General features: G+C 52.1%; 1 protein-coding gene across 2 annotated transcripts in view; it reads right to left on the bottom strand.

The window, feature by feature from the left end:
* PBX1 (PBX homeobox 1) overlaps positions 1–12,806 on the bottom strand; it is a 135,093-nt gene that overhangs the window by 6,154 nt on the left and 116,133 nt on the right. Inside the window, exons 7-8 of one of the 2 annotated variants that reach the window (XM_040610564.1) lie at positions 7,018–7,130; positions 5,478–5,567 (exon numbers count right to left, since the gene is read on the bottom strand). In XM_040610564.1, coding sequence (XP_040466498.1) covers positions 5,478–5,567; positions 7,018–7,130 — 203 coding nt within the window. The remainder of the gene's footprint in view (positions 1–5,477; positions 5,568–7,017; positions 7,131–12,806) is intronic. The other variant, XM_040610565.1, reaches the window with a different exon arrangement.

The following is a 12,806-nucleotide window of genomic DNA, read 5'->3' as shown; positions in this document are numbered from 1 at the left end:
GGCCCAGAGGCCCCCAAAGCTGGGTAAAGGTAGGAAAATCCTCATTGCCCCGAGGTGCTGAGCAGCCGTGCAGGACTCGCCAGTGGATTGTCCACGCTGCTGAGCAGCTCCTACCTGCCCGAGAGGCAGCTGAGGTGGGAGCAAAGAGCCGACCACGGGTGCCGCGTGGGAACGCGTGTTTTGAGGGGTGAAACCACCCTACAGCAGGGCATGCACAGAACAGAAAGGACAAAGGTGTGCACTCACGCAACGGGCTTGTGTGCTCTTCCACGCGCACGTGGAAGCGTGCAAACACGCTCCTGTGCGAAGGGGTTCAGGCAACAGCAGGGAAGACAGGAATCGTGACCTGGGCTTGCCAGCAGGTCAGTAAACCCCACTCTGCTTCACTGTGGGTGCAAGCATGAACCCAGAACATACACAAACATTACCAGCACTGCATGCCGCCTGTCTGCAGAGACCCTGGGCTCACCGTGCCCACCACCCCCACCAGCTTCCACCCACACCCGGGCCCCAACCCACCGTCCCTGCGCTCCCTGAGATGCAATATCTACCCTTACACGTCTTGGACCGCTGCAAGAGGCAGCAATTACTGTAGATTATCAGCCCGACAACGACAGGCCACGTAAAGAGAGACACAGAGCCAACTCTACCGCCCCGAGACTGGCATATTCAAGTACACTTAGGACATTAATAGCAATTTACGTGCCATCAGTGAGAGAGAACCACAATAGCTGTGCTGGCAGCCTCTTATTACCAAGCCTGTTATTTGTTGGAGTTACAAGCTATAATCACAACAGAAACTTTCAAAACCCTTATCTTCCGTGACGCACCAAATCTATTTCAGAGCCGTAATTGCTATGTCACCGGAGAGTTTGCTGCTTAATGCACTCAGATGCCATTTAGTGTTTGCAGGGTCATTACAGCGAGCAGGAGGGGGGAGAGCGGAGGGGGCCGTGCAGAGCAGGGCTCCGTCCCTATTGTGCTCAACTATTTTTAGTGAGGCTTTTGCGTGCCAGTCACAGTTGGAAGGAGCGAGAGGGAGAGCATCTTGCAGACAGCAACTCTGGCGCCTCCATATTTAGCACCCTGCCCCCCCAAAATGCTGGGGAGCCCCATGGTACTCCGGACTGGGAATCACCCTTCGTGTGTTGCAGGAGTCTGTGCTGCCGATGACCACCTCGGTTGCATCCAGAGGGAAGGCAAGAAGATCTCGGGGAGAGGCTGACCTGGATCAGGGCACCCTCCACAGACCCCACACCCTCCTGCTCCCCCAGCCTGAGAAGGTCCCAGGTTATGGGTCCAGCAATGGAAAGGAGGCCCCATCTCGATGCCACCCTTTGGTACGGACAAGCCCTCCATGAGGAGGCCGGATCCTTCCCCAGGCAGAGGGCATGTAGGCACCATCCACACTCATCCCTCCTTTCTGGAGTTCACCCCCTTGCTGCACAGGCCAAGCCACGTGCAGGATGCATCCGATTCCACCCAGTTGGCCCTGCCTCCTTCCGGAGCACGGAGATCCCTTGGGATCTGACTGCAGCAAATTGCTTGGAATCTCCCTTAAAGATGAGGGAGTCTTAGGAGGAGGTTGTGGCTCCTTGGGGAGCCCCCTGTACACAGCTGTGACATCTTCAGGTGGGGCAGAAGCCAAAGACAGAGCAGTGGTCTCCGAGACTCCTCTTCATATGCCACCTTCTGGTGCCAGAGCACGGGCAAGGCCTTGGTGACTGTCCAAGTAGAGCACCACTCCACTAAGTGGAGCCCCAGTGATGAACTGTTGAAGCAACTGGTTTTGGTGCCCATTTCCACAGGTCTCACGGCATTTTTGTCACCTCCAGCAAGTCTGCCTGGCTCTCCACCCGGGCCTCCTACGTGGGGCTGGGAGATGACCTTCTGCCAATTTTTAAAGGCTCCTTCTGCTTCACACAGAGGCTCTCTGGATGCCCCACCTTCTGTGACCAAATTCTCGATGGGGCAGGATGTCAGGTCAGCCTCCAAACATACCAGATACCAGCAAGTCTTAGACGGAGAGTAGTCTCTAAGATGTTTCAGACCTCTGAACTTCTAAGAGTTTGTGTCAGGGTCTTACGATGTGCACTGAAGCTCTTACTACACACCAGAGAATCCAGCCTTGACTGGCCACCACTTCCCAAGGGTCACAGTGGCAGTCTTCAGGACACACCGAGGGCACTGAAGCCCTGCCAGACCCATTTCTATATCCCAGCTTGTGATCATGGTCATGAACCACAGGTTGATCATGATGGCGAATAGTACCTTGCTGAGGAACAGAGCAACAACTTTCTTTTCAAGGCTCAAATTCTTAACGAAAAGGGTCTTGGCACGAGCGAGGAAGACTTCTACTTCCTCGTAGAAAAGCCAGAGAAGCCAACTTCTACTGCAACCTGCCAGAGCCTGGACACCTAAATGCTTTGAAACTCCCAGCCCCAGGGACCTCCGGCCGGGTACATATCGGACCCCCACGAACAAGCCCAGTCCAGAGGGACCAGACACTTAACATCTCTCACTTAATGGTGCAAAACCCCTCAACCCTCAAAGCTTGCAAGAAGGGCTGGATCTGGCCCCAAACACCTCACCTTGCAGGTGGGAGGGTCCCTCCTTCCTCTCAGTGCTACCCAAGGCTGGGTATCACCAAGACAGCTCCTGCCTCTACCACCCCTCCATACCCAGGAGCATCCCTGTCCCTTGCTGGGACCAGTGCTGCCTGACGCCGTTTCCACCTGTGGAGGAGAAGGCGGCTGCTCTCACTCTGCCTCAGCCATCACTGTGGGTCACAGAGATCACAATGGCTGGGACATCGCCCATTATCCTGCTAACGATGCAGAACTGACTCCAGCCCTTTTCGCCCCGCGGAGCGGTCTGTCAGCCGTTGAGCAGCAGAGCCATGGAGGGAACCAGGCTTCGGGTAGATTCCTGCTCTCAGCTGTCACGACTTACACACATTTAAAAATTCATCCTCCATCAAGGAAGGCAAACCCCGAGCGCTGTCTACCCTGCCAAGGTTTGCAGCAGCGGAGCTGGGCAACCTGCCGCTGACTTCCCAGCCCTGACGGGCTCCGGGGATGACTTAACCTCAGCCCCGTGCAGACATCGTTGTGACAGGGCTCTTCACTAGGTTTCGGCTCATCTCCTTCCAGCTCACGGGGATGCTCGGGTGATGCAGAGACGGCAGCTTTCTGTGTCACTAGCAGCTTTCCTCTGCATCCCGCTGCCCTTCCTTGGCATTAAGGGGTTCAGGGGAGAGGCAGGGAAGCCCTGCCTTCTACGAGACAGCCACCCTGCCTACCCCGAGCAGCTCGCCCAGACCCTGCCCAGGACCAACGCTTCCCAGAGGGCAGCCACACTTTCAGGAGCAGACAGACTGGCACCCATCAAGGGACCTAGCTGCATGGGAAGACATCGACAATAAAAGCTACAGGCAGGAGCATGCTGCCTGGGATACGGGGGAAGGAAAACATTTGGGAACAGACAGACAATCCAGACAACCCAGAAGATGCTTCCTAAACTATCTGCTCAGCTCTGGACTCCCTGCCTTGCTCCCCATGCCCACCACAGCATTATGGGGAAATGAGGCATCACCCCCAAACCCAGGTGGTCCCTTTGCCCACTTGCCACTCTGTCCCTCTCTGAACAACATCCAATCGGGCCAAATTGGGCATCTGTCCTCCTGGAAAACCAGCCTGAGGAGCCATCACGCCAGATCCCCATTTGGGAAGCACAGGGGGGACCACTGAGCCCCTGCCGCTCTCAGCTCACCGATTCCCAGTGCTACTCATGGTAACACTGGTTCTCCCGTTACCACAGCCAGAAACACCAGCCCAGCTCTCCTTGTCCTATTTGGCTTTTGAGTTTCCACTACCTCTTTCTTCTCCTCTTCCCGCATCGCCCCCTCCGTGCCTCATAATCCCCGGCAGCAACCCTCCCCCCAAAATTTTGGCTTAACCCAGCCCACTGTTATTTTCCAAGCCAACTGCAACTGTAATCAGCTCAGCCTCTTTCCTTGGGGGTATTTTAATTTATACAAAAGTATCATCTCTTATCATGATCAGCCTGCAATTCATTTACTCTCCAAGTATTAAAAAGCCAGAAAGGGAATAAATTCAGCGCACGGAGAAATTAATGCGGAACGATAGGCTCTTTCATGTGGCATTTCCAAGTGCCGTTTTTGCAACGGGCTTATGTAATGAGACATAATTATCTGCACATGTTCAATTACATTACTTCACAAATCCTCCCTGCCTCTGCCTCCTGACGTCAAGCCGCCCACTAAGCCCCGGCGCCCGCAGGAAAGGGGAGCGCAGCCCCCTGTCCCGCCTCACCTCTCTCCCCGCATCCTCTCCCCGTGACCACAGTGGCCGCTGGCACACCGATGGCCTGAAGATGGTCACACGCAAGGTGACAAAAGCACGAGTCCCAAGGTGATGGGACTGGATGGTACACCCCACTGGGGTGCTCAGCTGCAGGACCACCATCCCACCTGGAGGACCATCACCGTCCTGCTCAGCCCAAGACCACCACACCTCAACCTTCAGCCTCCTCGGTGGGGACAGCGGCAGCCAGCCACATCCAGGGCTAGCCGTCCCCTCCTCCGTGCCAGCCCGGACACCACTGCCACCACCCACTCAGCGCTCACAGCCTCCTTTTCCAGGCTGCTCTCTTCTCCCAGCTTGCTGTCACCACCGCTGAGATGGCGGACGATTGATCTGAGAAATGAAGTTGGATTGCTGTCCCGAATCTACACTGGGTTCTCCTTGTGTGTGTCTGATCAATTTCCCCCTGTGCGACACAGCTTGTCGCTACGAATTTTCATGCTAGTCAGAACCCGCCAGCACACCCAAGAACAAGGAGAAGATGCTCCAGAGACTGCCCTCCCCCTCGCATCCTCCCCCAGCCCGGTTGGGCGAGGTTTTCTTGGGTTGATGTTGGTTGGCTTTGTTGTTTTTTTTCCCTCCTTTTATTTACAATTGTTATTGCTGCCAACCCCATCGCCGCCGCGCTTTCGGATGCCGGCCAGGCAGGGATGGGTTATTTTTAGATGGTTGCTCCAGGATGGTGCCACTGGCCTCCATGTGGAGCCATCTCTGGACCGGGGCGTTTGTGGTGACATTCCCCACCGCGGTTACACGAGGTGTCACCTGTTTAGCAGCTCCTCTCGGCCGAGCGCGTGTGGCCGCAGGTGCCGGGCAAACGCTGATCGGCTGTGACAGTCCTAGACGCCAGCTGCCTGCACAAAGCCTGCCCGGTCGCCACTTTTTTTGTGGGCAAAGCTCTGCCGTTGGCATCACCGATACAGAAGCAATAAACTAGGTGACCGTAAAAGCAAAGACAAGTCCTACTAAGTGGCATTCTGAGCCCTATGGCTTTGAAATAATTGGTAGTGAGAGAACAAAAATGAAAACGGAAAAAAAAAAAAGCCCAAAAAACAAGAACCCAAGCCTTTTTTTTTTTTTTTTTTTTCTTACACTGATGCCCTGCGGACTATACATCTGACTTGCTGCGAGTCCGTCACTGTATCCTCCTGTCTGGCTGATAACATGGCGAAGGGTATCCACCTAAACAGACCAACGACAACAAAGACACAAATTAGAGTGAACGAAACGTTAGTGGGCTAAGCCGCTTCGGTTCATCTTTGGCAAGACAAAAACAAACGGTACCAATAATAACAGCAATAAAAATAAAGGTATGTCTTTAAAGAGGGGTAAAAGAGAACCGCAGTTGGTCTTGCAGCGAGAGCCGAGCCAGAGGACTGCTCCAGCCTCCCTCACCACCCCCCGCCTGCCCCGGCAGCCCCGTCACGCTCTCCTTGGTCCCCAGTCTAGAGCGTGGCAAGCGTGGGGTGGGACGTCCTGGAGCACGTCGCTGTGGCCGGCTCCACCACTGCTCCACCCACATTCCTACCCCTTCCACCCTTCGGCCCCATGCACTGGGAAGGTCACGGCAGCGGAAGGAGATCCTCGGAGTCGGCCGAGCACCTTCGTTTTGGAGGGCCCAGAAAGGAAATATACCTACCGTGGCAAAGGCACCGGCAGCTCTCCTCTGGGCACCCCGCTCCTCTCCCTCCACTCCCCCAGCCCAGCCCCAGCAGCGGCATGCGTGGCGAGCATGTCCCGTCGCCCACGGATGAGACGCTCGCTCTGCGTCCAGCACTGCGAGGGGAGCAACCTCAGCTTTAGAGAGCTCTCCTTGCCCAATGCAGAAGTGTCAGAGTGGCTGTCTCTCTCAACACAGTACAGAGCCTTAGATGCCAGGGAGTGGACTCATGGCACATCTGGACATTGGATGGGAGGTGGGAGATCTGAGTGAGTTCCTGGGTATTTGAATTTCTTTCTTTTTGCCCAAAGCATGGGTTGACGTTTCAGTAACGCTGCTCAAAGCTCCCTCGCTCTGTCTTGCTGCTGTGTACATGGGTGGTGTGAGTGCCTGTGCTTTGGCGGGGGTGGAGAGATGGTGAAGGGTGGCTTTTTAATAAAAATAATAAAAAAAAAATCTAGCTGTGTATTTGAACATTTCTTGCCTTTCAGCAGACACCTGGTTTGGCATCAAAGGAGTAAGTGGAAGCCTTGTAAAACGAGACACCAGTCCAAACATCTGGCCCCTTCCCTTGGAAGAATAAAGCAAGCAGAACCTAAACCTCAGCTGCTTTCATTTGAGTTCGTGCCTGTTCTCCTAAACCTCCTCTCCTCCTAGTACGACTATCAAGCCAGAGCCAAATGCATTCACAAAGTGTGGGCAAGTCTCCTCAAGACCATGGTTGTTGGTTTGGTCGGGTGTTTGGTTTTGGTTTCTTTTGGATTGATTTTTTTTGGTGGTTGTTGCTGTTGCTTTTTTTGGTTGGTTGGTTGTTTTTTTTTTTCAGTTTGGTTTGCCTTTTTAAAGTGTTGGTTGGTTCATTTGTGCTGGTTGAGATTTGCTCTTTTCGGACGGGAGGGAGAAGTGCCAATACAATCAAAGGCTCCTCCAACACTAATGCATTCACTGGCAGTACATCGGATGGGTCCCTACCTGTGACTGCACGTTGGCTCCAACCTGGGCCCCTTGGTAAGAATCCCCATTGAGAGACTGCACGCTCATGAACAAATCTCCAGAGTTTGACATGTTAAAAGAACTGGAAGAACCTGGAAAGGAAAGAGTGAGGCACCTGAATCACAGAAAGGAAAAAGATCCACCCCATGACTCTCAGCCAAGAGGAAGGAACAACATGCAAAGCAACCACAAAAACAAAACACACAGTCAGGTTAGTAGTATGAAGAACAGAGCAAGCAAAAAAAAAGGATGCACTCTTGAGGTTATTCAAAGCCACATGTTGTTACAGCTCAATGCCAAGAACATTCTTCAACAGCTCCTCAGCTGGAGGAAGGATTCTTCATGCTTTCGACCGAGACAAACAAAACCCAGCCTGGAGGACTCGGGCAGCCCTTCCCCTTCACTTCAGGGCATCAAAATCCTTCAGGCAGCGTTGAAAAATCTCGGGGTTTGGAGGTGTCCACCCAGCAGACTGCACTGGAGAACAGAATTACCCAAGCGAGCCTCGCTACTGAGAGCGGAAGCCCTGTCAGCAGGGGGGACCAGGCCCACAGTGCTGCTGGCTCTGAGAAGCTCAGAGCGGGCTGGGTAAGTCTACCCCACACTGCGCTCCGCAGGGCGAGCACATCCAGACACCATCCAGTTCCACAGCCAGAGCTCCCACCCAGCCACCGGGAGCTCTGCCAGGGAGCGGGGGGTGCGGGGGGTTTGCCTTCGGGACATCAGGCACCCACCACTGGTAGGAACCACAGCGCACCGAACTCGCAAAAAGGTGTAGGTGCCTCAGCCAGACTCGCAGGACCCATCACGGTGGCAAGTGTCTTTCATCGTGCGGGGCCATGAGAGAAGGCAAGGGTGTCACAGCCCTCCTGGGCCAGCTGCCCCAGAAGAACGAGCTCTGTCAGCAAATTCCCCACTGCATGCACCAGTTGCCCATGTTACGCTAAAAAATGATAACGGTGAAGACAACTGGGTGGGATCAGGAAGAAAAAACCCACAAATTAAAAGAAGAAAAAAAAAAATCCCGCCTTTGCAGAAGCAAGGTTTTCTGCTTCCAGCTTTGAGATATCTGAGTACCTCCTCAACTAGTGAACAGGAAAAACAAACCCATCGTGTAACTGGAAGGCGGGGAAGGAGGGAAGGGGGTTAAAAATAAATAAAAAGGTTTTATGGGATTATTTCAGAACTTCTCGTGCAGATCAGCGCGTTAAGTGTGAGACAGCTCAACGTGCAAGGTTTGGTTATACACATGACGTTAGCCTTGGAAAGGAGAGACTTCAGGGGCCCAGGTCAGCTACGTTTTCAGCTCCAACCCCAAATACACTTTTCATCATCTCCACTGCCACTTCCAACTTGGAAGACTGGCAACCACAGTCCTGGTGGAATTGCCCAACTATGGCTCATGCGTACACCCTGAGAAACACCTGGCAAACCCCTTCCCTTTGCTGGGGAGGGAAGAAACATTCTGCAAAGACCCCAGCTCTGCCCTGTGGTGGCCCAGGGAGGCTCCTCTGAAGGAAGCCACCTCCAAGTACGATCAGGGAGCCGGTGGGAGGTCTATGCTGGAGACTTCACGTTCACTAAACTCTCTGCTGCTTCTCTTTGCAACTGGTTCTATTGTCAGGTGTGGCAATTCTCAGAATTGAAGGAAAGCAGAAACATCGCTGCTAGATACGACACCCAAGACAGTCAAGAGGAAGACTCATCTTGAGCACAGCGAGTCTTGCATCAGGACCCTCCCACCGGTGCCTGAAAAGAGCAGAGCCAGGAATAGCTCGTTGCCTGTGCTCACTGTCAACCCTGCCCAACCTGTTCCAGAGAGCAATCCCACAGCGCTGCTAAAAGCACTGGGACTAGTCAGAAGGCAGCTGTAACCATCTCCCCTGCTCAGCTGGCAAAGGGCTCCTGTCACTTCCCGACCTCTCAGGTTACTCGCTACTTCTAAGGCAAAAAAAAAAACCACCCACCACCTTGGGAAAACGAGCTGGCAGGCTGAGGATAGCCCACCCCGACACGGCTCAGCTTTCAGCAGGAAGACGGGCCCTTTTTGCACACACAAAGATGCTCCCTACCCAGTTTTCTGAATCATCGCTTTGACTGCTGGCATAAAAGCACAGGGCAGTAACATGACTTTGTACTCCCACACAGCTGAGAACCAAAGGACTTTGCAGCGACCGCTCACAAGAAGAGGAGAGTATCCTCCTGTTCCTTTGAAGTGAGCAGAAACCTTCGAGATCACACAAATAATCAGTGGCAGAGCCGGGAAGAGGAATCGGGAATCCCTGAGCACCTGACAGGGCACTGCTATCGCTCTGCCCCCCGCAGAGCAACATTTCATCCCACCTTCCCCTACCAAAAGAAAATTATAACAATAATAACAAATAAAAATGCCATAAACTTAACCGGTATTTTATTGAAACTTAACAAACCTGGCCGTAAAACTGAGACCGGGAGGGAGGAAATAAAAATAAACAAACAGCCACAAACTCTAGTTCTGAAGAGCGCCGGTGTCTTGGAAATCATGAGGAGCGCTGGAGATGTCACTTACAAGATATACACTGCTATTGGCACAGGGGATTTTTACAATATATGTGCATATCTAAACGGTAAATATGTCTTGCCGCTGATGTGGATGCAAAGATAAATATGCGCATACCAATGGCCCCGCATGTATGGATGCATTTGTATCAGAGCCGTAATTGCAGAGAGCCCTCTGCTGCTTCAGCACTCCACTCCCTATGTACTAGCCACGGATGAAAATTACGATGGCCCAAAGTCTCAGAGACACGGCTAAGAGGGGCTGATCCACTGGGGTGGGAGAGGGGGCAGGAATGTGAGGAGCTCTGAAAATTAAGACTCTGGTATCCTCCACAGAGACAAGATCCAGGAATGCAAGTCAAATCCTTCCACTAGAAAAGGTTCCATCATATATTTAATCCGTCCCTCCGAAAGGCTCCATTGTGAACACACCAAAGGCTTCAGTGGTCATAATTTGACCTGGGGCTCCTTAAGAACTAAGAGGTAACAACCACCTTTGAGCTTGTGAACCTAGGAGGAAAGGGCTCTGATCTTGGCATGGAAGTCCCTTGATGCTATTGTGTGTAGGCCAAAAAAAAACCCCACCAGAAAAAACAACACTTTTCATGACTTGTAGCACTGTGGAACGGTGGTTTGTCTTCAGCATCCAGACATCTTACCAAACCCAAGCCCTACCATCACTATTCCTTAGTGCTGAGTTTCTCTCAGGTCATCACCAGCTTCAGGAGGAGTGCTGGAAAGGTTTGAACACGCTATGGCATCAGACCTTGCCACTGGGTGAAAGCCTACATCAAAACAATGTCCCCAAAGAGATCTCTTCCACCTCTAACATTTCTGATGAGCAAAATCCACTTCAGTTTTGCCTCCCAATTAAAAAAATTTCAAAAGCTTGCCTGTTGGTATTTCTTGTACCACTTCTCCAGCCTTCAGAAAGTTTCTTCTCCAGCTTCTCTAATGTCTTCCCTAACATTGTGACAGTCTCTACTTCCACCTCAAATTTTCCAGGACCTCTAGTAAGTCCTTTTCTCTGAAGTATCTGATAAATCAAATGGCATCAAGAAAAAACAAGCATGGTAATGGTGTTCATTGGAGCTGAAATCAAGCCATCCTCATCTCCTGCCTCACACCACCTGCCACCAATGAGCCAGAGATCCAGCTCACTGAAACACTTAAGCTGGCTTTGGCCATGTATACGAGACTCTTGTGTGAAGTCAATGGCAATGACATATATGCATTGACAGCACAGAATTTACTCGCCCTGTAACTTTTTTTTCGTGTTTCTACCATGGCCAAAGCCGAGGGAAGAACTTGATGGACCACGTAGCTCCTCAGCTGGACAAAGCCACCAAGTTTGATAGCAGGTCTACAAGTCTGGGATAACCCAACAGAACTTTCATTCTTTTTCACTTGCCATTCAACACTGGAGACAGTGTGACCATGACCAGAACAGCCTCTGCTGCAGCAGGGTCCCCTCCAGCGCTGTGTTCTTGACAAGCGATTGCCACAAAGGGATGAAGGCAGAGAAGTTGCAGCAATCAGGTCTCTGCTGAAGTACATTTGCCGACAACATGATCCTTTCCATCAGCAGCTTTGCAAAAAGACTTTTACAAAACAAAGGAGTGAGCAGGAAAATTAACAGTTCAGGACAATTTTGGCTGCTCTGCATGGAAGATTTCACTCGATGTCATCACCTGTGTGCGGCCCTAGAGGACTCTGGTTGGCAAAAGGGTCTGCCCACATGAAATAGCTTTCATTTGCCATGTGGTTTCTGTGCTGAGATTGTCCAGGCAATCAAAGTGAGGATGGGGAGTTGTTAGCCCAAATGAGCCAGACATCTCAGCTTATTTGAACATCTGGCTGATAAAGCCCAACTGTGTGTATTCAGGATGAAAAGGTGTTTGACATTCAGGCCTGGGTGACTGAGGACGGGGGACCCTGCTTTGAACGTGCCAGATGGCTAGACAGATGCAATCCTTGCCCTTGTCAATGTGTGGCCAATCTCTCTGACTGACTGTAGCCATTCACCGATCTCCGGTAACACGGGCATCAATGCAGAGAACAGATGGGCTTGCGTAGCCACAGCAGAAATGAATTTAGCTCCTGTCCCAGGTCCCATTGCATCCAGTTCCACCTCCTCTTCCAACATCATGGCCCTCCAGGGATCACATTGCTGGCCACTTCTATCTCGTGACCTGTCCGCTGCCTGCTCTATTTCTTTCCACATGCCCTACAATTTATTTGAACCAGAAGGTCCTACAAATTCCCAGCAAATCCTACCTTTGTTCAGACTCCTTCCTCACCGAAGTCTCAAGCAATGATGTGAGAACAGAAAGAAGTCCATGGTGTAAAAGGACAGGCATCATCTGTCTTAGTCCTTCACCTCTTCAATCACTTCTTCATCCCCCATGGCAACTCAGCACATCTGGGTGGCTTATGGACCTTGACATCATCCTCAAAATCTTTCACAGACAGGTATTTCAGACCTAGCATGTACAGGTGTGCTTCTTGCTGCTATCACTTACAGGACAACCTGAAGCAGGGGAGGTCACACAACTCCAGATGTCCTCGGGACATGCCTTTGACCCACAGCGTAACAATGCAGGGATGCTTGACTGAACTGTTGCATCTGCATGGCTCAGCTGGGAAGATCTCAACCAGGAATGCCACTGCAGGAGATAAAATCCTGAGGCCCTTCCAGCTGTCTTCTCAGGAGAGGACTTGCAAGGAGATCCAAACCCACTCTGCAAGCTGACCTACAGACTACTGCAGTGCTGACAGTGGGGCCTCCCTGCTGCTCTGCCGCTGCTGCAGCGTGCAGGGAGGGTGGTGGGATCTGGGTCATGTTAGAAACACTTTGCTGCTAGCAGAAGGAGGATCTCCATGGCCCACAAGCTCCCCTTGCACCGATGTGCTGCTTTAGCACCGCCGCCACATTAGGCACGTGAAAAGAGGTCGATGTTTCTGGAGCGCAGACAAGTGAGCCAGAAAGAGGACCCAGGAGCTCAAGTCTTACCCCTTAATAACAAGACTGTTTGTCCTTCCTTGAAAGCATAGTGTTATCCAGGGATTATCTTAGCTGTTTACTGCAGGGTACCGGCCAATTTATCTTTGAAACAGCCATGTTACTGCCTGTGGGGAAGGCGAAGAAACAGCTTTGCACCAGAGCGCTATTTAGCTGGGCAGGCACCGGGGAAATGCCTATTCCGCTACACGCAAGCCAGATCCAAACC

The sequence above is a fragment of the Falco naumanni genome, chromosome 11 (assembly GCF_017639655.2).
Source record: "Falco naumanni isolate bFalNau1 chromosome 11, bFalNau1.pat, whole genome shotgun sequence".
In the NCBI taxonomy this organism is placed as follows: domain Eukaryota; kingdom Metazoa; phylum Chordata; class Aves; order Falconiformes; family Falconidae; genus Falco; species Falco naumanni.
Note: the sequence above shows the minus strand (reverse complement) of the source record. Positions and strands in the feature narration are given on the sequence as shown.